Raw genomic sequence first — 27542 nt, 5'->3', positions numbered from 1 at the left:
TTGGGAAAAGTTTACTTAACACAAGGTAAATATTTTCTCTTCTCTGGTACACAAAGGTATTATTGTCTTATTTTGTTTCTGATGACAAATAGGAGCTGTTTGAGCTGCAAGAAATGATTAATTTTGCAAAAGAACCTTCATCTCTTTAAAAGCAGGAGGATGCTTTCGTTCAGGTATAGAGACTGAACAAACAGGACGGGTGGTCACTGCCTTTTCATACCAGCTGCTCTCAGGTTTCCCTCTGAAATTTACCACAAGGGGGGAAAAAACCTGTACATTTACACATTTTCCACAGTAGCTTTCTCCTAGCCCAGGTCTGTATGTCTCACTGGTGCGGTAGATCTCTAAGCTGCCAAGCAGTGCTAGCAAAGATTGAGGCGTAAGCAGGTATTTGTTGTTGCTGTAACTTGTTTCTCTGGGGACAGCAGCACTCTAATGAGAATGGCTGGCAGTGGTGCGTATTACCAGCAGAAGTTCTGAGGACATTGCTGGCTGGTATATCATGACATGTAGTCTTGCAAATAGAAGGTAGTATTTTTTTTCTTGTGATCTGACCCATCGAGCCAGTATTGCATTACTGTCTGCAGGACTCTGGAATTGCTTGGAGTCTCCCATTAGAGTTAAGTAATAATTTGGTGTGTTAATCTGCTGTCTTCCACCGAGACCTGCACATTGCATTTGGTAAAGTTGCCCTTTCTGTGTGTGTTTATTGCCATTAGTGACCAACTGGGAAGTGCTGTACGCTGATGCTCTCTGAAGAACATGGGCAATTATCCTTTGGATGTACTCTACAGGGTTGTTTTCGTGGTCCTTTCTTCTGGCTTGTGACCCAGACATTGCTGGTGACTAGTAAGGTGTGGATGGAAGTGTCGCATTCCATGAAGCGTTGCTGATGGCTCCTTTTCTGTCTGAGCAGATGTACTTTGTGACCTGTTAGGTATCAGCTGGTAAATGGGATGGGTCACTGGCTTTCCATACTTGCTGTGCTTAGGTTTGCTTCTGAGGCATCTTGGTGTTTCTCTGATTTGCTGTGTAGGACTTCAGTACCTCAGGACTGGGCAGGGAAAAGCAGGCGTCTGCCTAAGGCTGTAAATTAGGGAGGAGCTGACAAAATCATGCTATGTTTATCATTTCATGTTTGTGTGGCCCTGCTGCCAAGCAATGGATGGTTCTGTCTGTCAGCTTCTGTCAAGCTAAAGTGATAATGCCTCTGGTTTTGTGAGGTTTTTTTTATCAACAGCTTGTATTTGCCTACTGACCTCAGAACATTGTTTTTTATTCTACATTTTCAATGTTTGGTGGCTTTTCTCCAGTCTAAGATTGCCTCTTATCATTGCAGCTGGCTCTACAATCCAGCTGGAATCAAATTGGTCTTTGATTTAATGGCACAGCAGCAAATGTAGCCGTAGAATGACTGGCAGCTTCTTTTGCAGAGCCTGACTATTGAGAGTCTGTTTGTCTGCTGAGGTTGTACTGCAGAGATCCTTCTTTTCACAGGAGCGTCCTCAGTTACTGCATTCACTTTTGTTATTTACTTTCTGGAGAAACTGCATCATAAAGGTATTCTGTTTCCTGTATGTGTTTACCCCATTGCTCTGAGCTGAGCATTTTTCTTTTTGCATATTCTTCTGTACTGTGCTCTGGACCACAGAGGCTATACTTTCAGGCAGTCTGTCTCTCTGTGCTTCCTGGGTTCCTTTAACCACATTCTTACTCAGTGCAAATGCTCTTGCTCTTTGGGCCTGTCACTCTCTTCCATGCTCGCTGGATAGTTCAGACAGCCAAGCTGTTTGGAGGCATTTCTCTAGAGCTAGACTGGGAGCATCTCAGGCTCCCCTATGAACCAGAATGGTGTGTGTCCCAGGCTGTTACCTATTTCACTAGGGGACCTCTAGTATCTCTAGAGTTACACATAGACACGGTGACGCACAGCTCTGTAACCAAAGCATTTACTCTTTTCTCTGTTTCATGATTTTGCCTAAACAATAGTGCCTTTAGACAGGTTCATTTTCTCTGAGATCAGACAATATATCAGCTGTTCTGGGGTTTTTTTTAGACACTGTCCTTGGCAACAGTGTCTTGTCATTTCTTGTAGTTTTTTGCCACTTAGTAAAATCATTTCACCTCCATTTTTCTTGTCTTTTCCTCCTCAAGGACAGATCAGTGTACAGGCTCTATTCTTGCTTCTGTTGACTTTTTTTTCCTAGCAATCCAGAATTTCCAGAGGTTTCATATCATTCCCCCCCGCCTTCCTGTTTTTTCAGTTCCTAGGAGGTACTTTGTGGGCCTTTATCTCTTCACTTGCCATCCAGGTTGTTGATGCAGTATTGCTTGTACTGTGTGCTGGCTAACAACATGATTGCTGTCAGGTTTCTGAAACTAAACTGGCTCTTTATTGGGTTCTTTAAAGTCTGATAGATCTGGCAAAACAGAAGCAACCTCCCATCTACATTAACAGCAAGGGAGAGAGCTGTGTTCCTCACAGAGCAAGAACAGACACACAAAGACAGTGAGTAACTTGTCTGAGGTAATTTGTAAAGTCTGTGGCAGGTGTCCCATGCTTGTACCCTCAGCATGTGACTCTGCCTCTCAATATGTCCTGCAAGGAAACACAACAACAGGCAGAGCCCTGCTCCTGTCCCCTGGTGAAGACCAGCTCCGGGCACTAGTTTGTACCAAGGCGGAGCTGGGGGTACTATGAGCCTGGAGGCTGGCAGTGTGCTGCCAACTCCTTTGTATCCCACCATCTTCCCATAGCTTCTACTGTTCCTCCTGGGATGTGGCCTGGGAAGGAATATGCCTATATTGCTCACTGTGGATATGGGCATCTTGTAGCCAGGCACCCATTTGAGGTGGCAGTTGCTGCTGGCTGAGCCGAGGAGCAGCAGTTTGCTGCTGTCTGTGTACACATGGAAATGCTCTTTGCAGTTTCAGAAGTTGGCCAGAGTTTGTCAGTACCGGGAGTGGGGCACAGGCCTGTTGAAGGCTGCCAGGAGGGAATTGCAAGGCTTTGCAGCTCTACGCGAAGCAAGCATGGAGACATCCCATCTTCTGCCTGCTCTCCAAGTTGGCTGGTTGTGAGCCGTCTCTACCTTAGGACTGTGTCTGTGTTTTGGGTCTGTTTGCTCAGGGACAGGGCGGTGTCACTGCAGCTGGATCTGCCTCCTCGCTGGCCATCTCGGTGCCCCCACACAGGCTCTCCAGGCTGCGTGCCTGAGTGCCTACCTGTGGATGGGTGCCTGGGGCAAGCAGCGCACCTCCAAACCCTTGGCCCTTGTTTGTAATGACTGGAGGATAGAGACAGGTGGAGGAGCTGTTAAGATTTTCTTTGGACATCTTCTGTCCTTGCATACTGCTTCTCTGTTGTCCCCCCTGTTCTCAGCATGCTTTGCTTCTTAAAGAATATATAACAATGCAGCTGTCATCTCGTGCCTCATAAAATCCTCAGTTAATATACTTTAGTTTTCTTTTAAGGCCTGAAGTTGTAAATAGAAAGTAGGGGGTGTCAAACAGTAGTAGGCTTCAGCCAGCAGCGGGATAAATGTTGATGAGTTGTTTTAAGAACAAGTTTCTTTGGAAAGCTTTTATGCCATAAATCTGATGTGTGCCTGGCACAAAGAATCTATTTTGGGTCCTGTTGTTGTCCTCTTTCCTCTTCCCTTGCTTTTTTGTTTGCTCACTTGTTTGATGGTTCCTTATTTTTGGTGCTTTCTTTGACCTGATACAAGATTGCATTAGTGTCAGCTGCTGCTCTGGGAGTTTGTACTTTTGTAGGGATTTGCATTAGGACCTCAGGCTGCTTTAGAAACACCTACAGAGCAATAGAGGCACTTCCCTTTTAAGGGAGCAACTGCAGATGGGTCTGCACATTCTGGATAGAGACCTTCAGAGATGGGGGTACCCTGATGTGTTGGGAACAGACATGGCTTGTCTTGTGTCTGCTTATATCAAAAGATTTGTGTCCTTTTGCATCAGTGACTTGCAAATGTGCTCCCAGGTTCTTGACAAGGCATCTGTGGTTGTACGGAGAAGCTGAGTAGTTTGTCTTAGTGAAAATTTGCAGGAGGCTGGAATGAAACCCAGAAGTGTGAGATACCAGTTTCTCTAACTAGGATTTGTAGCATGGTCACAGTGCCATTTCCAAAACTAGAACGGTCCCTGCTGGCTCAAGCACTCTCCCTTACAGTGTCTGAGTCTGGCACGTCCTTACTCCTGGATGTCGCTACCTTTTGCGGGGGTTGTTTCATCCTGCTCTGGTCTCAGTGTTCTTAGCCGTGGTGGTTGCAGGAGGCTATGGACAAGTGCAGAAGAACTGTGAGTAGTTCCCTGAACCCATTTAATTTTTCATTTGGATCATAAGAGGGTGGTGAACTGTTTTCCTGTTGTAATGTGGAGTCAGGCAAGAAGGAGTAGTAGAGCACTACTCTGGAGCAGAGTTTGTTTTTTTGAGCAATGAGACACTAATTGCTGGATCCCTCTTTTAGCAGTTTAAAAATACCAGGCCATTGTGGTAGCTGAGAAAACAACAGATTTAGTTTGCTTTCTGCATATAGGTGTCATTTCTCCCCTGACCTATTTAAGAATAGCATTTGTACATTTGCTCACCTAGTCTTCCCATCCTGCTGCTCTGAAGCCAGGGTCTACCTGGCAACTGAAAATAAACACATGCAGCAACTGCTCCATTTCCCCCCTCTGACTGCTCCAGATCCATAATACCCCCAAGGTAGATATGCCATTACGCACGATAAGATCACTAACGTAGCAGGTGAATATTAGATATATGAAGCTAGTCAGCTGTAAATAAAAGGCCTGGCAAAGAATAAAAGGCAAAATGTTGTCCCTGAGGAGGTAAATGGGGATGTGAACGTCTTCCTGCCCTAGTGCCCTAAAGAGATGATGCAGAATCTGGAATGCATCCACCTCCCGGGTGAAGGGCATGTGGCAGCCTGGGCTTCGCCCTTTCCTTACCTGGAGGCAGGAGCTGTGTCCTTCCAAACACACTGTGCTGGGTTTGTGTGTGTGGTGGTGGGGGTTGGTAGCAGGGGAGGGGGCTACAGCGGTGGCCGCTGTGAGAAGATTATCAAAACTCCCCCGGCTCCAAATTGGACCTGCCTCTAGCCAAGGCCGAGCCAATTAGCAACAGTGGCTGCGCCTCTGTGATAACATATTGTAGAAGGGGAACCTAGGAGGAGGAGGAGTTGCGAGAAGGACACCTATGCAAACACAGAGGTCAGTGGAAGAAAGGAGAAAGGGGTGGAGGTTCACTGGAGCAGAGACACACACCCACACCCCCCGCCCCCGCAGCCATGGTGAGATGTCAGGACTACCCCACCCTGCAGCCTGTGGAGGACCCCGTGCCAGAGCAGGTGACTGCACCTGAAGGAGGCTGGGACTCTGTGGGAAAAAGCCCTTGCTGTTGTAGTTCGGCACTGGGAGGACTGCAACACGTGGGAGGGATCCATGCCGGAGCAGTTCTGGAAGGGCTGTGGCCTGTGGAAAGGACTCGTGTCAGAGAAGGTTCGTGGAGGACTGTCTCCTGTGAGAGGGACCCCACGCTGGAGCAGGGGAAGAATGCAAGGAGTCCTGCCCCTGAGGAGGAAGGAGTGGTGGGACTGACTGCACCCCCCCATTCCCTACTCCCTGCACTGCTGGGACGGAGGAGGTAGAGAAATCTGGAGCAAAGCTGAGCATGGGAAGAAGGGAGGGGTGAAAGGAAGGGGTTTTTAAGATGTGGTAATGCTTCTCACTGTCCTACTCAGTCTGTTAAGTGTTGTTAATGTTTGAATGAAATTGATGTTCATTTTCTTTCCCTAAGGAGTCTGTCTTTTGCCTGTGACCAGAATGGGCGAATCATCCCTCTCTGTCCTTATCTCAATCCCCGAGCCTTTTGCTTTATTTTCTCCTCCCCATTCCTGAGGGGGAAGGGGTGAGCGAGCAGCTGCATGGTGCTCAGTTGCTCTCTGACCTCAAACCGTGACACATCCCATAATGTCTTAGGAAGATCAGTACAGCAAATCTTCTCGTGTGGTGTTGGTCTGTGTCTCTTACTTGTGGCATTTGGAGGCCTGAAGTCCATCCCATGCTCTCCTGATGAGAGGTCTTTGTCTGCAGCCCCAGTAGCAGAGCTGGAACCATCAGAGGACTCCCTGTTCTTTATTTTTCCTTCTTGGAGTGGGGTCTGCCTCTCAGCTCTGTCTTGCAGTCCTGGGGTGGCCTTGAGTTAAGTCTTTTAAATGTCAGATTCATCCTTGTCCTCAGTCACAGGGGTTTAGTGTTGTTTACTACAGCAAGTTTCTCAGCTTGCAGACTAAGGATTGCAAAGGCAAAATGAGCTAAAAGTGACTGGAAGGTGCTGCAAAATGGCAGTTGTCTATAATTTTCAATTACTGGTATCATACTGTTGCTTCCTCATCTCTCCCACAGTGGTGTGCTGGTGGTTGGCTTGGCCTGTGTGTGTCTAGTGAGGCAGGGGCCAGTGCTTCAGCAGAGTGGAGTTGTAGTCGGCACAGTATACCCTCTCTCGTGCTGCCTTCCTGGAGAGCTGTGCACGTGTCTCTCGAGGGCAAACCAGCTCTTGGCTGCCCCGTGGGGACTGTTGCAGGGGAAAGGGCCATGGCCGTTTGGTGAACGTTGTTAGTGTGGGTTGGAATGGTGCTAAGCTGGTGGAGTTCAGCTGTTCGTGTTTATCATGACATATCTTCTGTGAGTATGTCAAGTGGAGAATAAACTGTGGAAGAACAGAGGAAGCACCAACATCTGCAGAGAATATAAGGAGCAGGGAAACCGGTCCTTTTTTCTTTTTTCCCCTCTCTTTCTTCTTCCAAACCTTGTTTGATTCTTTTTTTTTTATGTAAACAAAACAAAAAACAAGATGCCGAGTGGTTTATTAAAAGCAGTCTTAATGCACCAGCTGGAGTTCAATAGTTCAGGGTGCCCAAAAAATATGTATCCAAGGACTTTTATAGAGAGAATTTTTATTATGGAAGTCCAAGCAAGAAGAGGCTTCCTTTGCTATTGTTTACACAGAAAGAGAGAGAACAGTAATGAGAGCAAGCTTACACCTGCCAAACACTGTGACTGGTGATGCTCTGCCCAGATCTCTGTTTTTTAGCCTGGGTATTGCTGGGAATCAAAACTCTGCTTGAGAGTGGCCAAATTCAGGCTCCTGTGCTGGTGGTTTGTAGTGCTGTTGGCCTTTCCCCTGCTTCAACGGAGCAGACTGTGTGAAACAGGCCCCAGGTCTCTGCCTTGAGATGCTCCAAGTCTGTTTTAAGGTGGTGCAAATGGTGGGGTTGGTGGGTGAACGTGTGTTGCTCTGCTGAGAGTGTGGACACAGACCACTGTGTGGTGCTGTGCATGCAGGTTGGAGACAAACCCTGCACTTGAATGCACATGTGCTAGAGAGGCACAAGAAGTGAAGAAGAGAGGATAAAAGGTAGGAGAACATGGTAAAGAGACTCCTAAGCTGTCCAAGGTCAGTGAAAGAACTGGCAGTTCAACCTGCATGTCCTGAAGCTGTGTTGACAGAAGAAAGCAATGTCTTCCTGCCAATATGAAATGATGACATTGCCCTTACGTGGTTCCAGATATATTGGTGTAAGGGAGCTTTGTATATTTTTTTTTTTTGTGCAGTAAGGGGCATGCATGATGTGTAAAGTAAGAGACATTTGCATTGATGCAATACCACAGCGAGATTTTTTCCTGGGGTATTTCTCAGAGAGAGGTGAAGCATGCATGGTAGCCTGGTACCTTACTAGGCTAGTGTAAATTCACCTTTAACACATTTTCACCAGAGAAGATGAGAGAAGGAGTGAAATTCTCATGTTGACTTGCAACAGTTGTGATCTTTGAACACAACGATTGTGTGCTCCCTATCATATAGATATGGGTGTTGTTCAAACCCTGTCAGATTAATGTTTCAGGTGTCCCTGTGCTGTTGCACTTGTAACTTGCTGTAAGGAGCAAGCCCAGTGTCCTGGTTTCAGCTGGGATAGACTTAATTTTCTTCCTAGTAGCTGGTATAGTGCTGTGTTGTGGATTTAGGATGAGCATAATGCTGATACCACACTGATGGTGTAGTTGTTGCAGAGCAGTGCTTACGCTAAGTCAGGGACTTCTCAGCTTCTCATGCTGCCCTTCCGGCAAGAAGGCTGGGGATGCACAAGAGGCTGGGAGGGGACGCAGCCGGGACAGCTGACCCCAGCTGCCCAAAGGGACATCCTAGACCATATGGCCATATCATTTCCCCTGACAGCAAGTAACATAGCTGATGGAAAAAACAGGTAATATCTTACCTGAATCATCAGCAGTAGGGGTCTTCCAAACATCAGCTTCAGGAAGGTCAGATGATGAGGTACTGTGTTTCCCCTGTGAACGAAGGGGAATGATGCATCTTCACTGAAAGGGTTATCAAGCACTGGAACAGGCTGCCCAGGGAGGTGGTTGAGTCACCATCCCTGGAGGTTTTTAGAAGAAGTGTAGATGTGGTGCTTAGGGACATGGCTTAGGGGTAGACATGGCAGTGTTAGGTTAACAGTTGGACTCGATGATCTTAAGGGTCTCTTCTAACCTGAACGATTCTATGATTCTATGGCATCATACTGAACAATAAAACTGGAGGGAGTTGGGGGGGGGGGGGTAGTGGCCTGCTGCTTGGGGACTGGCTGGGCATCGGTCAGCATGTGGTGAGCAATTGCATTGTGCATCATTTGTTTTGAATATTCTCTTATTATTATTTTCCCTTCCTTTTCTGACCTATTCAAGTCTCTTTGTCTCAACCCATGAGTTTTACCTTTTTTCTGATTATCTCCCCCATCCCACTGGGCAGGGAGTGAGCGAGTGGCTGTGTCATGTTTAGTTGCCTGCTGGGTTAAGCCACACCACCCAGGTTTGGGTTCTCTGGGTTGCTTTGGGGCCTTGCCTTTCTCCAGCGGAACTAGTATAATTACAGCCCTTCGGTTAACCCACTGCAGCAACATTTTATAAGTCTTCCCAGCATGAATGTTCTTTTGTACCAGAAAAAGTTGGTGTCTGAAAAGCATAAATTCTTTTACTCTGTACTCAGGTTGACTGACCAACTAAGTGAGCCAACAAGTGTTCAGCTTGAACCAGCAAAAAATCCAGGAACATGAGTTACAGAGCCTTACGATGGCTGAAGGATTACTGTCTGTCACCTGAGTTGGGGTCAGTGACTGGAATGTTTTAATTGTCACTTAGAAAGCATTTAAATCACTTTCAGGATGCGAGAAGGAAAGGGCATGGGCAGGCTTTGTTGCCACACTCGAAGGACTCATTAAGTCAGAGCAAGTAGATTGCTTGCAACTGTCTCTCCATATGTAGTTTGCAGTAGGAGCTGGCTTCTCATATTTGATCTTGGACACTGCTTCAGGATTGACTTCAAGTTGCTAATTCAAATTAGAACTCAAAACAATTTGTCTTGGCTATTTTAATCCAAATTAAGGTAGTGAAATTTTTATTGCTGCATTTGCAGTGCTGCTGTCTCCAATAAGTAGCTTTTCTCAGTTTACATTTGATGACTCCTGGAGAGCAAAAGTGAACCTGAGGCTTAAGCCCATGTGGAGAATTATTTCAGTCTATCTATAATGGTTTAAAGCCACACTTCATTTCACACAGACACTTCTATGTGTAGACAAGGACAAGGGATGCAGACCTGTGGAATGTGGGATATTTGATAGGCACAGCTGATTTTGAGACATCCTTTTCTGCTTTGTGGAGCCCTTCAGATGTGTAAATAAAAACCAAAAGGGGGAATTGTAAGATTTTTGGGTTTTCCTCTTGCGTATGAATGGCTTTTCTACGTACTTTTTCATTATTTCAAATCAATCCCAGAGAAGTGTTTCCCATTACAGTAAAAGAAAAAAAAAATTAAAACAAAAAATGCTGTGGACCCATGGAAATAGTTCTGGGAGCTTCCACCTAATTTTGATATTCTTCTTCCTCTTTTAGCTTCTGATGGAGAGTCCATTGCTCAGGCAGTCTTTGAGTGTCTCCAAATTCAATGGCTTAGAGCACAACCTTTCTGCTTCAAATCATGATTCAAAAAACATGACAGAAATACCCATGTAACTGTCTGGGATTGGGTACGAGGGGGTGGGGGTGCTGGTGGCCCTTCCCAAGGCAGTGTGGAAGCTCTCTGCTTGCTCTCTCTGGGTGACAGAAGTGTCCTAGTGACCCAGTTGGCTTTTCTGCATCATCAGTGTACATCTGTGTCCATACCTTCATCATATGAAGTTAAGTCACTTTTCCTCTCAAAAGTAGTTACTTAGAAGTGTGTTTCTCAATGATTTAAAAATCCATATCCATCGATATTTTTAAAATAATAATGACCCGGAGGCTGCCTGGCGTAGGGTTACCACAGGGGCGTTCCTGGCAGCCAAGCTTCGCACATGCACTTACTACCCATACTCCCCCTTTCTGCATTTCATTTACTTGTTTCTGTTACGGACTGCATGCATTAGGTGGTTTTGCAACCACTTTGCAGGTCACCTTCTGATACTGTGATGCTGCGAGGGGCTCACTTAATGTAACCCCTAGAAATATACTTCCTTTCTTCGCTGTGCTGTTAGGAGGTTTAATTACTGAATGCCTGGAGAAAGTTTCGTGGGGAAAGCTGTTTCACTGCCCCCACACCCTCTGTATACATGTTTCTTCCTGTCCCAGGTCATGCAACCATCCCAAGCTCAAGTAGTTTAGGAGATGGCCAGGATCCCAGCATGAGCACAGTTTGAATGGATTGCTTTTGTTTTGATGTGATTAAAAAACACCCACAAAGAAAATATGTTGGACTAGGAGTGTGCTGTAAGGGCTCAGCGCCGTCCCAGTGGGATGGAAAGGGACTCTCTCTAGTTTTTCTTTGGTGTCTTGCAGCTATGCTGAAGCCTCAGCGTCCTTGTTCATGTTATCTTATACGTTAAGTGCTGGTTAAGCACAGCCCTTAAATACACACCTAACCTTAAACATCGCTGGTTTCAGTGATGGAAAAATAATCCCATGTTTTGCTTTGTGGGACCATGGCCTGAAGAGCCATCCATGCCTTTGTACAGAGAGGAAAAGTGAGAAGGGCTCTATTAAAACCTAGGCAAGTCTCAGTACTTGTTGCACTTGGAAAAGTGAACCTGTGTGAGGAGCCGTGAAGCTTTTGTAGTGGGAGCAAGTACTAGGTTTTGTGAGTCTGCAGAGCAGCAGTGAGTTTCACCGTTGTGGGAAGAGGCGCTTAAAGCGGGTGGGCTGAAGGGTGTTGTGAGATGAAAGTCAGGTACATTTTATAAAGTGTTGCCTGTGGTTGTATTGGCAGTTTGCAGAGAAAGAGTTGAAAGACTTGTGGAAAGAAATGAAGTTAGATAGGTAGACTTAGTGTTTGAAGAGGAGAGATCCTTGAAGGCCATTTACTGAAAAATGCTGTCAAATGTAAATTAAGAAAGGGGAAAAAAATATGTTTGCAGGTTACTTTCATCAGTTGTGACAAGCTCCACTGCTTCAGTCCGTTCCCAGCTCTAGCAGTTTAACTGGATGACTCTTGAGGTCCAGACAAAGGATGTAATAATTTAAATTTGAATAAATATTTAGTCAAAACCATTAAATTCACAGCTACTGCATTCACATCCCTTCTGTATTCATTTTTGACACTATTGCTGCAAGTGCACTGTCAAGTGAATTTAAAACCAGTATTAGTAAATCACTTAGTAAAACTTAACGCTGCAATTCCTAACAGAAGCTTGTTTATCCCATCTCAGAAAGCAAGCAGTTGCAAGTCCTTATGACCTGGATAGTTTTGCTTGGATACAACCTGAATTCAAAATAATCCCCTCCACACAGGGAGCTGCCTATGAACAGCTAGTTCAGAGGCCAGAAGTTGCTTGTAGCAAGTTTCAGAAGATAACTTCTGAATAAATGAATATATTGGAGGAAATAATAAGTTGCTTACAGGGTGTTTGCAAACAGAGACTACATGCATCAAAGAAATTACTGTTTGAATAATTTGTTCAGCTCAGAGCATGTTTACCTGCCTGTGAGGGGAATGGGGAGGTTTAATTGGCAAATGTTTGTATTGTGCTTTGAGACAGTTGTATGAAAGGCAGTATGAAAGTGAAGCATTATTATTATGGTATCTAGGGTTATAAGTCCTTCTGTAGTTTGTGTGAATGCTGCCTTTTTTTCAGGGTTGTATAAAGAAGGGACACAATGGTTGTTTTGCAACACGTGCATGTGGAGGAGGTCCCGGAAAGACGTCCTTACGCCCAAAGGCACTGAGGCACCCTGGCTGCTGGCCCCACAGACCCACCTCCCGGCCTGCAGGCACCCAGGGGTAGAAGCAGCTGAGCGCAGACTGCCCTGGGGGCATTATGGACCCTGCGTGTCCAGGCAGAGTTGTGTCTGCTTTAGCTGATGCTTAATATGACCTTTTTTTAATCAAAAAGGCATCAGTATTGTAACTGAACTTAACCAAGTTTTGCAGAGAAGACAGTAAATGTCTTTCATGTAAAACCACGACTGCATCCATTCTGTACAAGTAACCGGCTGCTTTTTTCAAATGAACTTTAAGAAAACTGCAAGTAAACATGCAGATGTAGAAAAGCAGATACAGTTTTTCTGCAACTGGGCTGGAAAGTACTGTATAAATACCTTCAGCTAGTACTTAACAGAGTGTCTCGGTACTCTATCTAGAGAGAATCCTTCTCAGTTACATCACCATTGATTTCTGGAAAATGGATGAGTGTCCCTTGGAGCAGAATTTGGCCCATATAACAAACTAATAAAATATCCTTTTGCAGGAAGTATATTTATAAACAAAGAGCAAGCATTGCATCTTCAAGTTACGTTTGCAAAGCTACTGTCTGAAAATTGGCACGGCTCCTTCCAGTCAAGGGATCTTAGAAACAGTTTTGCTGCATCACAAGCTGCAATAGTATCTCTGAGGCTTTGAAAATGAACACCAGTGTCTCTCCAAACAGGATACTCTTTGTGAGTTTTAATTGGAACCAGTCATGTTGGAATGCTGCAGACTTTGAAATAATGTGACTAACCTAAGAAAGCTATTCAAGATCTATCTACAAACAGTATTCCCCAGATACACAGGGGTGAAGAGCTTACTGGGATAAAGGCCCAGCATGAGATTCTGCTCTTAACTTGAACTGAACTGAACCAATTTTTTTGTGTGTGTGTTGTTTTGAAGATATTTGGGTGCTTCAAATACCTTCCTTTCTCTCCCTAGCTTGGCAAGAACTAGATGCAAAAATATAAGACAGGCTTTTGCCAAGGGGGAATTGAGTCATGAAGAAGCTGAATGTCATATATTTAAAGTCAATGTTTGTCTTTACACTTAACTGGTGATTGAAGGGGGGGGGGGGGGGGGGGGGCGGCGCGGAATATGTTGGATCGTCTTCTATAACCCTGTAATAGTTGTGCGGAAGCAACTGACCTGGCTGAGAATTTGGTTTCAGCTTTTGCCACTTGGCTGTGAAGCCCTAGCTAATACACTCAAACACACTGTTGTATTTTGGTACAACACTCTGTGTCTTTAAATGCTTCCTTAAAGCCAATGGCCACTGAAAGGAATTTTCTCTGGAAGTAGGTAATTGGGTATCTGTCCTCTTTGTCACACACATGCTATTATCTGAAAAGGGTTACCAGCACTACCTTGGTTGCACTAATGGAGTCTTTCAGGACTAAGATGATGAAAATCCTGTTGATTGTGCACTCTGTCCTCTTCACGAGCACAGGCTGGCCTCTTCCAAAAGCTGTCCCTGCCAACAACCTGTGTGGCGCTCACAGCTCCAGTGTGGTATGGTAAAGTGCTCTGGTAGCTGTGTTGTAACAGCGCTCAGAAGCGAGGAACAGGTCTGTGTGCAGGGCTTACCAGGATCTCGTCTCCACTGCAGAATTATTCTGCAATCTCAGTTTTGCTTTTTAAAAATTTACTCTCTAGCACTCAGGGCTGCAGGAAGAGTCTAAAAAATGTGATAGGAGTGTAAACCAATGCCATACCGTGTCCCTGAGCTTGCGAGAGCTGTGGAATATTATCTGAGAGACCCTGGAACTGCTCCCTACCCTTCAGTCCTGTGGATTTTGCGATCCTTTGGCCATGGAGTATGTTACTTCAGCACTGTTCTTCTAGAATTTGCAATTCTGATACAGGTGAGAATTGAAGGGTCTTTTAGTCTTGTTGAGGGATTTGCTTTCAATAGGTTCTTTGGGAGAAGGTCTTCAGTGGATTATGTGCTTCTTGAATTACTGCATAGAAACTTAGTCAGCATGAAGTCAGATGCTTGGGAATTCATCTTGCACCTAAGAAATAGAAGTTTTGTAACCATTTCTCTCCAGGGAAGAATACAATCATCAACACGCTTTGCATGTCAAATTGAAACAGCATTACAGGGAGCAAGGTTGCCTGGGACCCTGCCAGGAGGCGTAGGAAAAACTCATGAAACCAATGTGTGTTCTGAGTGGAGAGACTTGTACCTGTATGAACAAGAGGTGTATGAAGGGGATGAGGTAGCAGAGTTTATTTCTGGCAGGCAGGATTTGATGCTGCTGCAACACTTCAGGATTCTTAATGAGGCAGTAGTTACCATTTCTGGGTATGGAAAAAAGGGTACAAACCCCATTTTATAATCCAGAGGCTGAATGAACTGCTTTGCTAAGAGTTTCCTAGGAGTGCTTCATTGCATGCTTCCTGTTTTGTCAGGTGATGAGAGCAGTGAAAGCATTTTGTTTTGAAAGATAATCTCCAAAGAATGAAATTCTCAGTGAACCTCACATTTGTAAGAAATCAAGGTTTAGCTTTTAGAATAGAATATTTCAGTTGGAAGGAACCTACAACAATCATCTAGTCCAACTGCCTGACCATTTCAGGACTGGCCAAAAGTTAAAGCATGTTTTTAAGGGTATTATCCAAATGCCTCTTAAACAGTGACAGGCTTGGGGCATCGACCACCTCTCTAGGAAGCCTGTTCCAGTGTTTGACCACCTTCTCGGTAAAGAAACGCTTCCTAGTATCCAGTCTTTTGACCTTCCAATCTTACCAATATTCTTTTATTTAAAAAAAACCAAACCCACCAAACAACAAAACCCTAAAAAAAAAAAAAGAGAACACCAGAATTTGACTGTTTGACTGAATATGTGGGTATGGCATAATCATTTCCAATAGACAGAAGGTGGTTTTGCATGGGGTTGTCCTATGCAGAACAACACTAGCAAGAGCAAAGACTTGTTACTATGACAGGAAAAGTTGGCCCCAGGGTAGAGTTTAACTTGGGCTATCATGCTATTGACACTTCTCTGCAGTGTAAGCCTGAGAAGTTTCTGAGCTGAATGAGTCTTGTTGACCCTCCATTCTTCACAGGTTTTCTCTAAGTTAAGGTTGGAGTGAATCAGTACAAAACACTTAAAATCTGAAGTCTTACGTGATAATGAATGTTCTTTTGTTGTGATGCAGCAGTACATGGAAATTCTGTAAATAAGAATGAATGGAAGAGCAGATGGGCTCTGATCAGGAAAACCATAAATTGTAAGTCTCTTGGTGTGTGTTGCCTTGTGGTTTGCTTTAGTTTTCATTTAGACCAGCTTTAGAAAGTTAATATCAACCGTTAAACCTTTTAGGCTATCTTCCCCCCTCTCTTTTTTTTTCCTTTTTCCCTGGTTTAGAAGTGAATAAAAGAGCTTTGTACAGTTCTTGAAACTGAGCCTGAAACAGCTCTGAACAAAATATAGTGTTCCTTTCAAAATCTTGGAAATAATTACATCATAGGCATATTGGGCCAGAAACCGTTAATAGTATTCTTTGTGGAATGAAATCCCATAGGAGGACCTATTTCAGCAAACTGGCATTGTTTACAAATAGATACAGTGACAGATACAGTTGTCCTTCTGAGGGACAGCTGAAACTTTGTGCCCCATTATGGACTTCACAGAACAACCGTCTTGCTTTTGGTAACCAGCTGAAAACCTGCCTTGGTGCTTCTGTGGTCAGCCTCATGCCAGTGATCCCAGGGAGTGAAGGCTGTCTTTGGCACTGGGAAAGTATTTGTAGGTGTGTTAAAGAGAAAATAAAAGCTTCTGTTGCCATAAGCTCCTAGTCTGTGAAAATTGCTGAAGGAACAGGGAGCCATGTCCAGATGTCTCTGTTGGGCTTCATATACTGGGAACTCCCTCACTCTGTGCAGAAATGCCTGGGCATCGTGCACTTTCCCTTCACCAGGATAACATGCACAACACATGTAGTTCTCACTATAACCTTACAGTAGTTTTCATTACTGGCTTTTTTTCCCCCCCTCATTACTATAAAACCTTCTGCATTTCGGGATGGAAATCGCAAAGATTAGTGATGTTAACTGTTTGACCTAAATCTACAAAAGCATTTAATTCTCTAGGTAAATAGGCTACTCTGTACTTTAAAGTTAGATCAGCACAAGCCCTAGCCTGGGCAGGATTGTAGTTATTCCTTGGTAATATAAAGCATGTTACTGCCTACATATGTGCTTCCCTAGGAGGGTGGGCCATGTTCCTCCATCGTCAGAGCAGGTCTCTGAGTAGATCTCTGCCTGGGCAGCTGGGCTGGGTGGGCAAGAGCCATCTTGTGGGGAGCAGGCACATGCCAGGGACCACAGTTTTCTGTGAAGGATCACTTCTGTGCTTTCCCAGGTGGTGTGTTCCAAAGGACAAAAACATCTTTCTGTCTGACAGCTGCCTCCAGTATGTGACTTCATTAGTTAAGAGTGCGTGATCTTTTCCACACTTCTAGGCCTGAAGGCAAGGCTATAGGGACTGACACCTGGTCAGTGGCTGCCTGTAGTTCAGTATTACTTGTGCAGTATACAGGTGGAGGTGAGCAACTCCACGGTGTAGGGAAGGTCTAGCAGTTCACATGGGGCTTGAACCTACGCGCAGGCATCCTCTTTGCCTGGTGAACACCATATTGATCTACTAGTGGAGCAATTGTTTCAGCTCTCCCTAATTTGCTGCAGGCAAAACATGCCAGAATAGCTCAGATCACTAATTTAACACAAACCAGTGGATGAAGTCAGCTGGGCAGAGTGCTTATACAAACTGCTTCCCTGATGAAGGTGAGAAACTGGGGTCAGTAAGGTCTTTGAGTGCGTGTTTATGAATCAAGATCTCCAGCATCCCTGCTTCATGCTGTATGTACTAGGGAGAGGACTGGGACCAGCTGTTAGTAGGGTTTTCAACTGTGTGACCCCAGGACGGGTCCCTGGGATCCCTTGGGGATCTAGATGTTCAGGAACCCCACTTTGTGGACCCAGGGACCAGTGCAAAGCAGAAGTGTGATGGTATATTTCATTTATTGTTCTTGTCACTGGACAGATGCTTTGAATCTTAGATCTGGCATTTTGGGATCTCATTTAGATTAAATTAAAAATGTAAGTCAAATAATAAAAAAAGTGATCGTTTTATTTGTGGTAATTTGAAAATGGTAACAAAGGCTAAAATGCCCATGTCATGAAAAACAGTCTAGAGTGAACATCTCTAAATGTTTCAGTTGGTCATTTAGTTTTTATGTGGAAGGCATTGTCAGTTAATGCAACGTGAATTTTATTATTCCCTATTAATATATCAGCTGGAAATCCTGGCAAAATTCTAGCTGTATCAAAATAAATGCAATTGTTGAAAACGTTAACCTTGGTTCTTAAAAAATCCCAACCAAACAACCCTGAAAACCTTCAACCATGGCAGCTTTACCTGACCAAAGTGAGACCATCAATTCTGTTCCCAGTTGAACTTCAGGACCTCTTTGTGGAAGTGACAGTCACCGTGTTTGGCTGGTACTTCTGAAAAGAACCTATGACTTCCACAGCTGAAAAACATAAGTTGTTTCATTTTAAATTTAAGAGAATAGCTGATGACTGCAATAACTTGTGTTATCTGTGAATCAGCACAAGGAGAGATCCATAACACATGCACAGTGGTCTGTACGTGCCTACCATAAAAGGAGCCACACTGATTTTAGAGGGGTTGGAAGGCAAGGTGTCTGTAGAATTGTAACCTTTAAAAATATGCAGTATAGCCCACATCACATCTGATCCATCTGAAATCATACTCTATTTTCAGGTCTTAAAACACTTCATTTTACCAAGTGTTCCTTGTTTGTTAAACCAGCTGCTTAATCCAGACTTGAATTTTAATATTTAAGATACACTAGAAAGAATACGAATTTGAAAAGTCTTACCTGTCCTGTGTTTTCCCAACTTAAAAAAATTTTGTAACAATTTCAGGGTATTGAAAGACTTGAAGGATGACTTGAAAGGTTTTCAGGATATGACCATTTTCTTGCTTAGGTTTTGATTGACTTTAAAGCAAAGTTATTGCTCATTTTTGTGTGCAAGAAAGTTTTTAATTGGTACTTCTGAGTGAATTTCCTTTGGGAAGATCATTCCTTTTGAAGTCCCACGCTCCCAGGACTAAATCCTCTCCAAACACAGAGCAGGGAGGGAACAGAGATCTTAATGCTTGCTATCCATATCCCCCCAACATGCACCTTGTTTCTTACATCATAGAAATGGTTCACTATGATACCGAGTAGTTTCAGTAAATCATTTAAATTTTGCTTTGGAAGTCTGGTTTTAGAGGAGAATTTGGATTGTAAACAACTACAGGAAAAAATCTGTAAATAATTTTAACAGCCTTTAACTGGGATAAAAAAAAAAGCTTTATTTTAATGGTAATACAGTGATTTTTAGGAATTGGCCACTGCATTTATTTATAGCAACCAGCAGTAACCTTATTCAGAGCAAACTTCTAATAGAGAGGCTTCCTTACTCCACCAGAAAGCTTTTCTTGCCCTTTTTCCTCCCTAGGGCATCAGCCTTGGCATCCTTACTTGACAGGCATGCTTTCTGTTGTGCTTTTGCAGGAGGCTGTGAGGGCTGCTGAAGATGTCCGATAGTCTGGATATTGAAGAGAAACCTCCAGCTCCACCGTTGAGAATGAACAGCAACAATCGCGATTCTTCAGCACTAAACCACAGTTCGAAACCGCTCCCCATGGCCCCTGAGGAGAAGAACAAGAAAGCCAGGCTTCGCTCCATCTTCCCAGGAGGAGGGGATAAAAGTAAAGTATCAGCAGTGCAAATGGGTGGCTACATCTGTTTGCTTTCTTTTGGTTGTTGATTGCCGTCTTCGCTTTCTGCCACTGCTTTCTTTCTGTTTCAGTTGGTCCTTCCAAAGCCTTCTGTTCCAATTACTCTAGTAACATGTTTCAAAAGAGGAGGAGGTGTTCAGTCAGTTACTTTCTTGTCTTTGAAAAGCCAGTAAAACGTGCTCACGTTGTGCGACTTGCCTTTTAAAAATAACTTTATAGTTAAGCTGGGGAATCCTTTCCTCTGGATTTTGATTTGCATTTGCAGTAGAAACAGAGATGAGGTTGTGTACTTTTGAAAACGTATTTGCAGAAGTGAGACGGCAATATGCCTGACACTTTTGGGGTTTTTTTTAATGCACTTACATTCCAGAAACAGGAGCAAGGCTCTTCTTGCTTGTTGCTTTTGCAGTGAGAGGGGATGCAGAATGGCTTGGTTTAAAACCTGCTAGGTGTGGTTACAGCAAGAGGGTCTTTTAAAAATGCAGGAAACAGCATTTCAGTTGCATTCTTTGAAATGAATTTGGAGAAAGAAGTGTGTTTTGAGTTAGTGTATTTAAAGAATTAAGGGAAGGGATCTTTTTTTGTAATGCCATGGGAACTGGTGGGCTGCACCCACAAGTGCTGAGGGAGATGGCTGATGTCGCTGCAAGGCCATTCTTGATTATCTTTGAAAGGTTATGGTGACTGGGGGATGTTCCTGATGACTGCAAAAAAAGCAAATGTCACTTCTGTCTTTAAGAAGGAGGATCTGGGGAACTACGTACGGGCCAGTCAGCCTCACCTTGATCCCTGGGAAGCTAGTGGAGCAAATCCTCCTGGAAACCATTTCCACACAAATGAAGGTTAAGAATGTGATCAGGAATAGTCAGCAGGGATTTATGAAGGGGAATTCATGCTGAACCATACTGACAGCCTTCTACCATGAGATGACAGGCTTGGTGGTGAAGGGAGAGCACTTCTACTTTAGTAAGGTGTTCAATGCAGTCTCCCATAGTATCCTTACAGACAAGCTAATGAAGTACAGTCTAGATAAGAGGACAGTAAGGTGGACTGAAAACTGGCTGAAATGCTGGGCTCAAAGGGTTGTGATCAGCAGCACGAAATCCAGCTGGATTTTGAGAGGGATTCTGCCTTTGATGTACCTCACTGTTTCTCCAAGGAGAGCTCAGAACTGTGGGACTGCCGTCATTCCTCAGAGCTCCAGCTCACCTTCGCAGCTTGACTGCCCTGTCCCCAGTCTCTTCCACAGGTCATGTGGAGCAGTTGGAGGTAGTCTGGCATTCAGAACTCCTCACAGGCAGTAGAAGGCACAATTTCAGCCCCGTTCCTCCTCTCAGTCAGGGGCAGTCCTGATGGCCTCTCTCATGTGAAGGTTGTGACTGGATGGGCCCATCCCTCAGGCAGACCTGGCCAGTTCACTCTGCAGAGTGCTTCCCAAAATGTCCCCTTCTGGAAACAAAATTAATTTTCAAATGATTCTTTTTAAAGACCAAAATTAAAATCGCTCACAGCTTCTTTAATTCCTAGAAGGCCTTGGGTCACTACTTCTGACTGCCAGCAGGATGGTATTATCCCTCTCGGAAGGAATATTTCTTAAGTAGGATGTGCTGTGTGAAATGCATGCAGAAGCGGGGAGATCCAGAAACAACCCCTCCTGGAAATGATCAGTGACATTAAAAATAGATGTAATTAACTACCAGTCAGAGCAGTCTTAGGAAACATGCAAGTATCATGATTTTAAATGTGACACTGAGGGAAAGCAAGCTATGATTTATAGCTTAATTTTGTTGGGTGAAATAATAAATGAGGGAATTTAGCTTGGCTGGCCAAGCCCCTTGAGGTGGTTTCATCTCGGGGTCGGTTTGTGGGTCAGGGTATCAGCTGGCCTGTGCATGCTTCACAGACTCAGTGACACATGTTTGAGAGTCCTGCTTATAAAACAGAAGGAGATTGAAACAGCTGCTCTCATCTAGTGCAGTGCTTTGCACCATCATAACTTTATATTAACAGTCCACCAGTGGTACTAGTAAACAGAACATGAAGAAACACCATGGCAGGGTGTTTCTGTCTGAACCTGCAGTTGTCTTTCATTTGCTCACCAGACAGGAGGGATGTGAGGGTGGATATGCTACGGTGCGTTCTCTCCAAGGCAATGGTGTATGCCAGGACTGCTCTGCTGGAGGACCAGGAATCTTTCGCAGTCATTCCCCTGTTGGAGTGTAGGGTTTTCAGTCAGGGTTTGAGCACTTCTCTGTTTAAAATCTTGCTTTGGCAAGCCACTGATGGCTCTGTGGGGCCCCTCTGTGCATCTACAATTGAAACAAGCCACTTGGGCGTTAGTGTCCTGCTCCTTCCCATAGCACCTGACCTCCTTATGTTCCTTGCTGTAGCTCCTCTCGTCCCCCTCTCTGAGGTAAGGTACCCCATTTCTTGGGGGCAGGATGCCAAGGCACACAACTAAAATACCTTTCCAGTGTCACATGGGTAATCTGTGTGAAATGAGGAGCTGAACCTGCTCCCCCATAGCCCATGCTGAAGCTGTGAAATTGGCCTTCCTTCCTCGGAGGTAATGATGGTGATGGGAGCCACAGTGGAGTTCATAGCATTAGTGTTTCCTTTCAGCAGAGTGCTGTTACCTCAGGAGAATTGAGAGCAGAAAGAAATTACTTACGTTCTTCTGGTTGTTCGATACAGCCTTGTTCTTCTTTCATTAAACCACCTGTAATTGCTGTGCTATGAAGTAAATTAATACTGTGTGTGAACTGGTGGCTCCATGAAGGCGCTGTAGAGCATTCAGCCTAAAGAAATGAGAGGGCAGCAGGCCCACCACAGCTCAGATGCCCCTTTCAGCTGAAGAGGTACATCCATGTTAAGATTACCGTGTGAATAATATCACTTTCTTCTAAGCTGCTTTAGACTTAGTTGCATATGGGAGCAGAGTTTGAGCTTTAGTCATCTGATTGCCTCCTGTACAGAAAAACAAGAAAAGAGGGAAGGAGAAAAACCCAGCGGGGTTAAGATTAATGGAGAAGAAAGAAAAGGTTAAGGCTGCTGGGGTAGGACAGGAGGAGCAGAGCAGGAAGGAGGATGGGAGGACAGCATGAATGACAGTGGAAGGGAGAGGAGATAAAGGAAAGAACAGAATGAGAGGAAGAGGAGGCAAGCAAACAGGAGGGCGTAAGCTTGAGGTCAAACCCTTTCTCCCTCTCTGGAGAGAAAGCTACTACTTAGCTGAATCACATTTTTCTCCCAAACAACTGCTCTTTTAATATAATAATAATGATGATGATGATGCAGGTTGTGGCAGACAGAATACGGTTCCCTTGTTCTCTTTCAATCTGTAGTAGTTGCTGAGGTGGTGTGGGTGGCTCTCATGGCTAACTGCTGTGCAGCAGGAGTGTATTGTGAGGGGCATTTATAAGAAAATCAAATAGGATTGTCCAGTATAAAACCCTTGAATCCAGTCGGTCATTGCTTCAAAGAAGTCATGTCTTTTCCTATTATTTTTCCAGCTTATGTAAAATAGAAGTGATTTGAATTGCAGGGCACAGACAGAAGCATCAAAGTTTTTAGACTGGGGAGGGGTGAGGGTTTTGCAAGGAACCGTTTCATTCTGTATTTAATTTATAGTTTATCAGTGTTTGGACCATAGGTGTTACATCCACAGCCTGGTAGGCAGAGGTCCATGAAACAGATGAGGCAGATCTTGGGGCATGAGCTGGAACGCTTGTCCCCCGGCAGGAGAGGCCTAGAATGGACAAGTGCCCCTTTTGACGGAATGTTTTCTGTAATGCCTTATTTTGCTTCTAGATTTGACTGTTGCTTTGAACTGAATGTGATGATCCTTTAAATCTAATTTTCACTGCATTTGCTTGCAAATGATGAGGTAGGAAAAGCCAGTTTTGTTATCTACAATAGAAAGTTACAAACGCTGAACTGAGATGACATCTTGTAACTGGCAACCTCTATCCTGAAAATTAAACAACATCATCTTAGAGATAAAAGAAGGGGAAAAGCCTTTGCATTTGTATTTGATATATTGCTGCCATCTTTACTGAATGCTAAATGAAAATAATTCATCAATTAACATTGCATAGGGGTGTGCAGTACAGACAAAAGGTGGCAGTTAATTATTTAATGAGGATAAATGCAACAATGCAGAGAGAGGATTAGAAACATTCAAAATACTATAGACTATAATTATGAAGAGCAGAGCATCTTCCAACTAAAGGAGGCTGTAAGGAATAAGAAAGATGTGTAAAGAGAGGCCTCTGTGAGCAAAGACAGACCCAGGCTAGGAGGGGTGGTGATACACAGTGAGTTCAACCTTCGGATGAGACCCCTAGGTAAACCCATGAAGCTGGCCAACGTAATACTAAAACACTGAAGGAAAATGTTAATTAAAAATACGTGAGCTGATGTGCCAGAAAATAGAGTAGTAAAGCTCCGTCCTCGTTGATGCTGGTAGAAGGGGACACTTGCTCTTGAAATAAGACACACACAAAATTGTCTTCATCCAACTGTTTTTGATGTATATAACATGGCTGTCACTGGTGCTGCACTGAGGGAATATGGAAGGCAAAGAGGACCTGAACAACTGCTTCTTTCTCTCCTGCTGATGTGTAACTATGGCATGTGTATTCATTTTAATATTATCATTAATAAATGGCCTTTAAAGAGCCTGATACAGAATCCTATTGTGATAGGCACAGTATAAACCTCTTGTATATCTCTGGGTTTCTCACAACTGTTAGTGTGAAGTCCTGTCACATCAGACAAGCCTGCTCAGGGCCACGATGAGGATATGTAAACCAAGCACACATTAAACTGGTAGGAAGGGCAGTAGAGAAGAGGTGGGACCCTAGGGTGCAGACTGCTTTCTTTAAGGACGTGAGATGATGTGACTTTTTTGTATTCCACATGAGCGCTTTATGCATGTCTTATTTCCTGAGTTTGTGTTAATAAGTCTCACATACTGCAAGTGGGCACTGTAATATTTGTTCTGTTCCAAACATTAGCATGTTAATTTTTCCACTGAAATGACAAATGTATTTGGTAGAATGGCAGTTCCCCTCTCGGCTGTTACAGATACACCACTGGCACTAGAGAAGATTTTACAGATAGCTCTGTACTGTATTACTCAGCCACGTGGTAGTTAGTCTTGGAGCATGCTGGTTCTCCAGGGAAGCCAAATATTTCAGGTACCTGCCAGCAGGATAGATGTTGGAACGTGAGTTTATGCTGTGTTTATCTGGGTGTTTGGGAGTTGTCCAGAACTGGCATTATTGTCACCATTTTTCAGAGAAATCTCTGTTGAACATAGATTCTTGATGCATCAGAGTGAAGGCAGCTTCTCTTAGCCTTTATTCCACTCATTCTTTATCAGGGTCAATAAAACTGGGCTGAAGTGAGATTTGTTAATAGGAAAAAGCACAGGAGAAGGAGAACCACAATGGATGTTACTTTCAAAAGGTGTTAAAATAGAAGGGAAGTGAGAAACATACACAGATTGACTGACTTCCAAGTCTGTCTCCTTCAATAAGATACTCCACATTCTGAATACTGGTGGAGTGATTTAAAAACAAAGAATTTCTGGAGACTAATAAAGCCTGGGGTTTATGGTTATATGTCTTAGTTAATTGAGAGCTCAAATGAAGCTTTTCCAAGCTGTTGCTGTACAGATGCTGTGGTTTCTAATACAGAGCTGCCGCTTCAGCCTTTTACTCAGAGAGGAGGCAGGAATAGGATCTTTGTCTTCTCCTGAGCTGCCCATTTTCACAGAACTTGTAGGAACCTGGTTATCTGAAAAAACCTCTCTTCTCTGATTTGGCTGAGTTTGACAACAGGTTCAAAGTATGTTGGAGAAAAAACATACATGCAGACAGGCGTGCACGTGCACGTCCTGGGTGCTTTATTTCTGCAGGAACCCACAGAGCAAAGTCAAACAGGAGTTAGTCACTAAATAAGAAAACCTGATGAAAAAAAGAACTGATAATAGAAATCATACTGGTTAGAGATAGCCTAAGAAGGCTACTTCATGAACAGCTTGCTTTGACAGCTGTGACACCGGTTGGAAGAAAAAGAAAATGAAATAACACCTTCTAGACCTTCCCAAACAGGGGTTGACAGGCTGGTGTTGTATTAGCTTTGGTCTATTTTTCAAGTAAAGTAAGACGGACATTAATTGATTTGTTTTCCACTTTTAAAATACTATTTTGAGCACACCTGATTGTGAAAATTTTTGAATGAAAAGCTGTGCAGAAAATAAGTGCGTGTTAACATTTTGCCTCTAGCCAACAAGAAGAAAGAGAAAGAACGTCCTGAGATCTCTCTTCCTTCAGACTTTGAACATACCATTCATGTGGGATTTGATGCCGTCACTGGAGAATTCACAGTAAGTAACCGCTGTATTGCGTGCTTACCAGGGCTTCTAGTTTCTTGATGGTAAAATAACCTCCTGTTGCCAGAAACATCAGATGACAGCAGCCAGGCTGTGAAGAAAGAGACTTTTATTTGTTGGGCTTAGGATTTGGAGTCTGATTGAGGCTGCTTTTTTTTCTCCAAGGATTGTCAGCAGAGTGTCTGTGGAAAATGAAAACTAGGAAGAACGTAGGTGTGTGCTTTTATCAGTCCCACAAGCTGTTACAGGGGTTGGTTATTCAGTGTCTTTAGAAAAGCATAAAAAACCCACACACTTGTGCATAGTGTATGTCTTGCTGTAGACAGTCAGCTCCAAAGTGCAAAGTTCAGCTGCTCTGCAGACAGTCCTTGGAGATGCCCAGAAAGCGGCAGCGTTGTGGAAGTCCATTCATTTTAATTTAATATTCTTCAAAATATGTCCATAGACTAGGTGATCAGACACGTTTCTAGCCTTTAATAAAATAGCAGTCAGCTTTTTCTACTTACATCACAACAAAGTGTTTGAAGTGTTGGGAAAAATGAGTCTGATAGAAGCTCCTTGAAGTGTGCAGGGGGCTTCAAAGCATTTTCTCTCAGACTACTAGTTAGGTGCTGAAACCATTAATCCTTAAAGCTAAGATGGCAGTAAGCTTACATTTGGTTGAGCTGTGGAGGTGAGAGGAAACATTAGCAACTCTCCGTACCGTCAGTAGTACCCTGTGAGCTAAGTGGTCAGACTGTGTTATCACCGTGCGTCAAATTGTAAAGTGTGCTAGTGCTGACTGGCTGCATACACCAAACAGGATGGGACAAATCATTTGCCTGGACAAAGGATGGTTTTCAGAATCTGAGCTCTAAATGTGATTTCTTCATAATTTTTCACTTCGATTGCTACTTTTATTTCTCAGAAACATTTCAGAAACCTGGAAACTTTCTGTATGCTGCAGTAGCAATAGTGTTAATAACAATAGAAGAAAAAAAGACACATTTAAATGTCAGCATGTCTTCAAAGGAGTAGTGAAATTGGAAATATCCTTAGTAATTAGGAAATATGGCTACATTTAAAATATGTGGACTAGTTAATTAGCCTTTTTTAAAATAGATGTCACTTATAAAGTCTTACTTCAAAATTTATTCTGTGCCAAACCTTAGCGCTTGATTAAATGCTCATTTAAAGAGCCCAGATGTGGTCATTTTTGATCAGAAACTTAGCATAAAGCTTTTTAAATTGTTTTTTCCCTGCTATCTATCCTGGTTTTCCTCTTTTTTCCTGTCTCTCCCTGTAGCCACTTCATTGTTCAGGTTAATCCTCAGTGCCATTCTCTTTATCTTGGAATCATATTATATACTCTGTTACTTTCTGCTTTTGTTTTCTCCCTTTTGTGTTTGCATCCCTTCTTCTTGTCTGTCCCTCCCTCTGGTGAGGATCCCAGTTAGTTTCATGTCCCTGCCAGCTGGAACAAAAAGGAGGTTAACGCACTTCAGTTCTAAGCACAAGCATTCTCTATCAGTGCTTCAGAGATCACGGTTTGGATCAATTTGAATGTTACTATTATCATCCAATGTGTCAAAACAGTCTCTAGCATCAGAGAGCATCATGTTTTTTGGTTGGGGTTTTTTTTTTTTTTTTTGTGTCAGATGCCACCAGCACAGGTCCTGGCCTTTTATAGAACAAAGCAGTTGTACATGGCTAAATAGGTCCAGCTTCATGGCTGTAGCACAATCTCTGTTCATATCTTTTTCCCTTTCGAATCAGTGGATGTTAGATGACTGCTGTTTCACAATTACACAGTATTTCTACAATAATACTTGTCCCTAAAGCACGGAAGTGCAGCACTGCAGTTTGAAAGGCTCTAACTAATTCAAAACAAACCAAAGGCATAGGTGACTTCCCCCGTGCAGCTTGCCAGGGCATGTAGCACAGGACTTAATGCTGCAGTCCTTAGTGGAGTAAAATGTCAGTCAAAGCAAGGGGATTTTTGTACCATTAAGAACTGTCGGCTCCGACTAATCCCAGATGCCAGCATCAC

General features: G+C 43.7%; 1 protein-coding gene across 5 annotated transcripts in view; it reads left to right on the top strand.

Annotated features, from left to right (window-relative positions):
* PAK3 (p21 (RAC1) activated kinase 3) overlaps nt 1–27542 on the top strand; it is a 150456-nt gene that overhangs the window by 83840 nt on the left and 39074 nt on the right. For 4 of the 5 annotated variants that reach the window (XM_074882659.1, XM_074882660.1, XM_074882656.1 and 1 more), the window contains 2 exons: nt 18887–19083; nt 25407–25507. In XM_074882659.1, the coding sequence (XP_074738760.1) occupies nt 18909–19083; nt 25407–25507 (276 nt within the window). In that variant the 5' untranslated portion in view covers nt 18887–18908. Of the gene's footprint in view, nt 1–9090; nt 9184–18886; nt 19084–25406; nt 25508–27542 lie in introns of those variants that run through there. The other variant, XM_074882658.1, reaches the window with a different exon arrangement.

This window comes from Strix uralensis, chromosome 13, assembly GCF_047716275.1.
Source record: "Strix uralensis isolate ZFMK-TIS-50842 chromosome 13, bStrUra1, whole genome shotgun sequence".
Classification (NCBI taxonomy): Eukaryota; Metazoa; Chordata; class Aves; order Strigiformes; family Strigidae; genus Strix; species Strix uralensis.
This window is presented reverse-complemented; position numbering and strand designations above follow the sequence as displayed.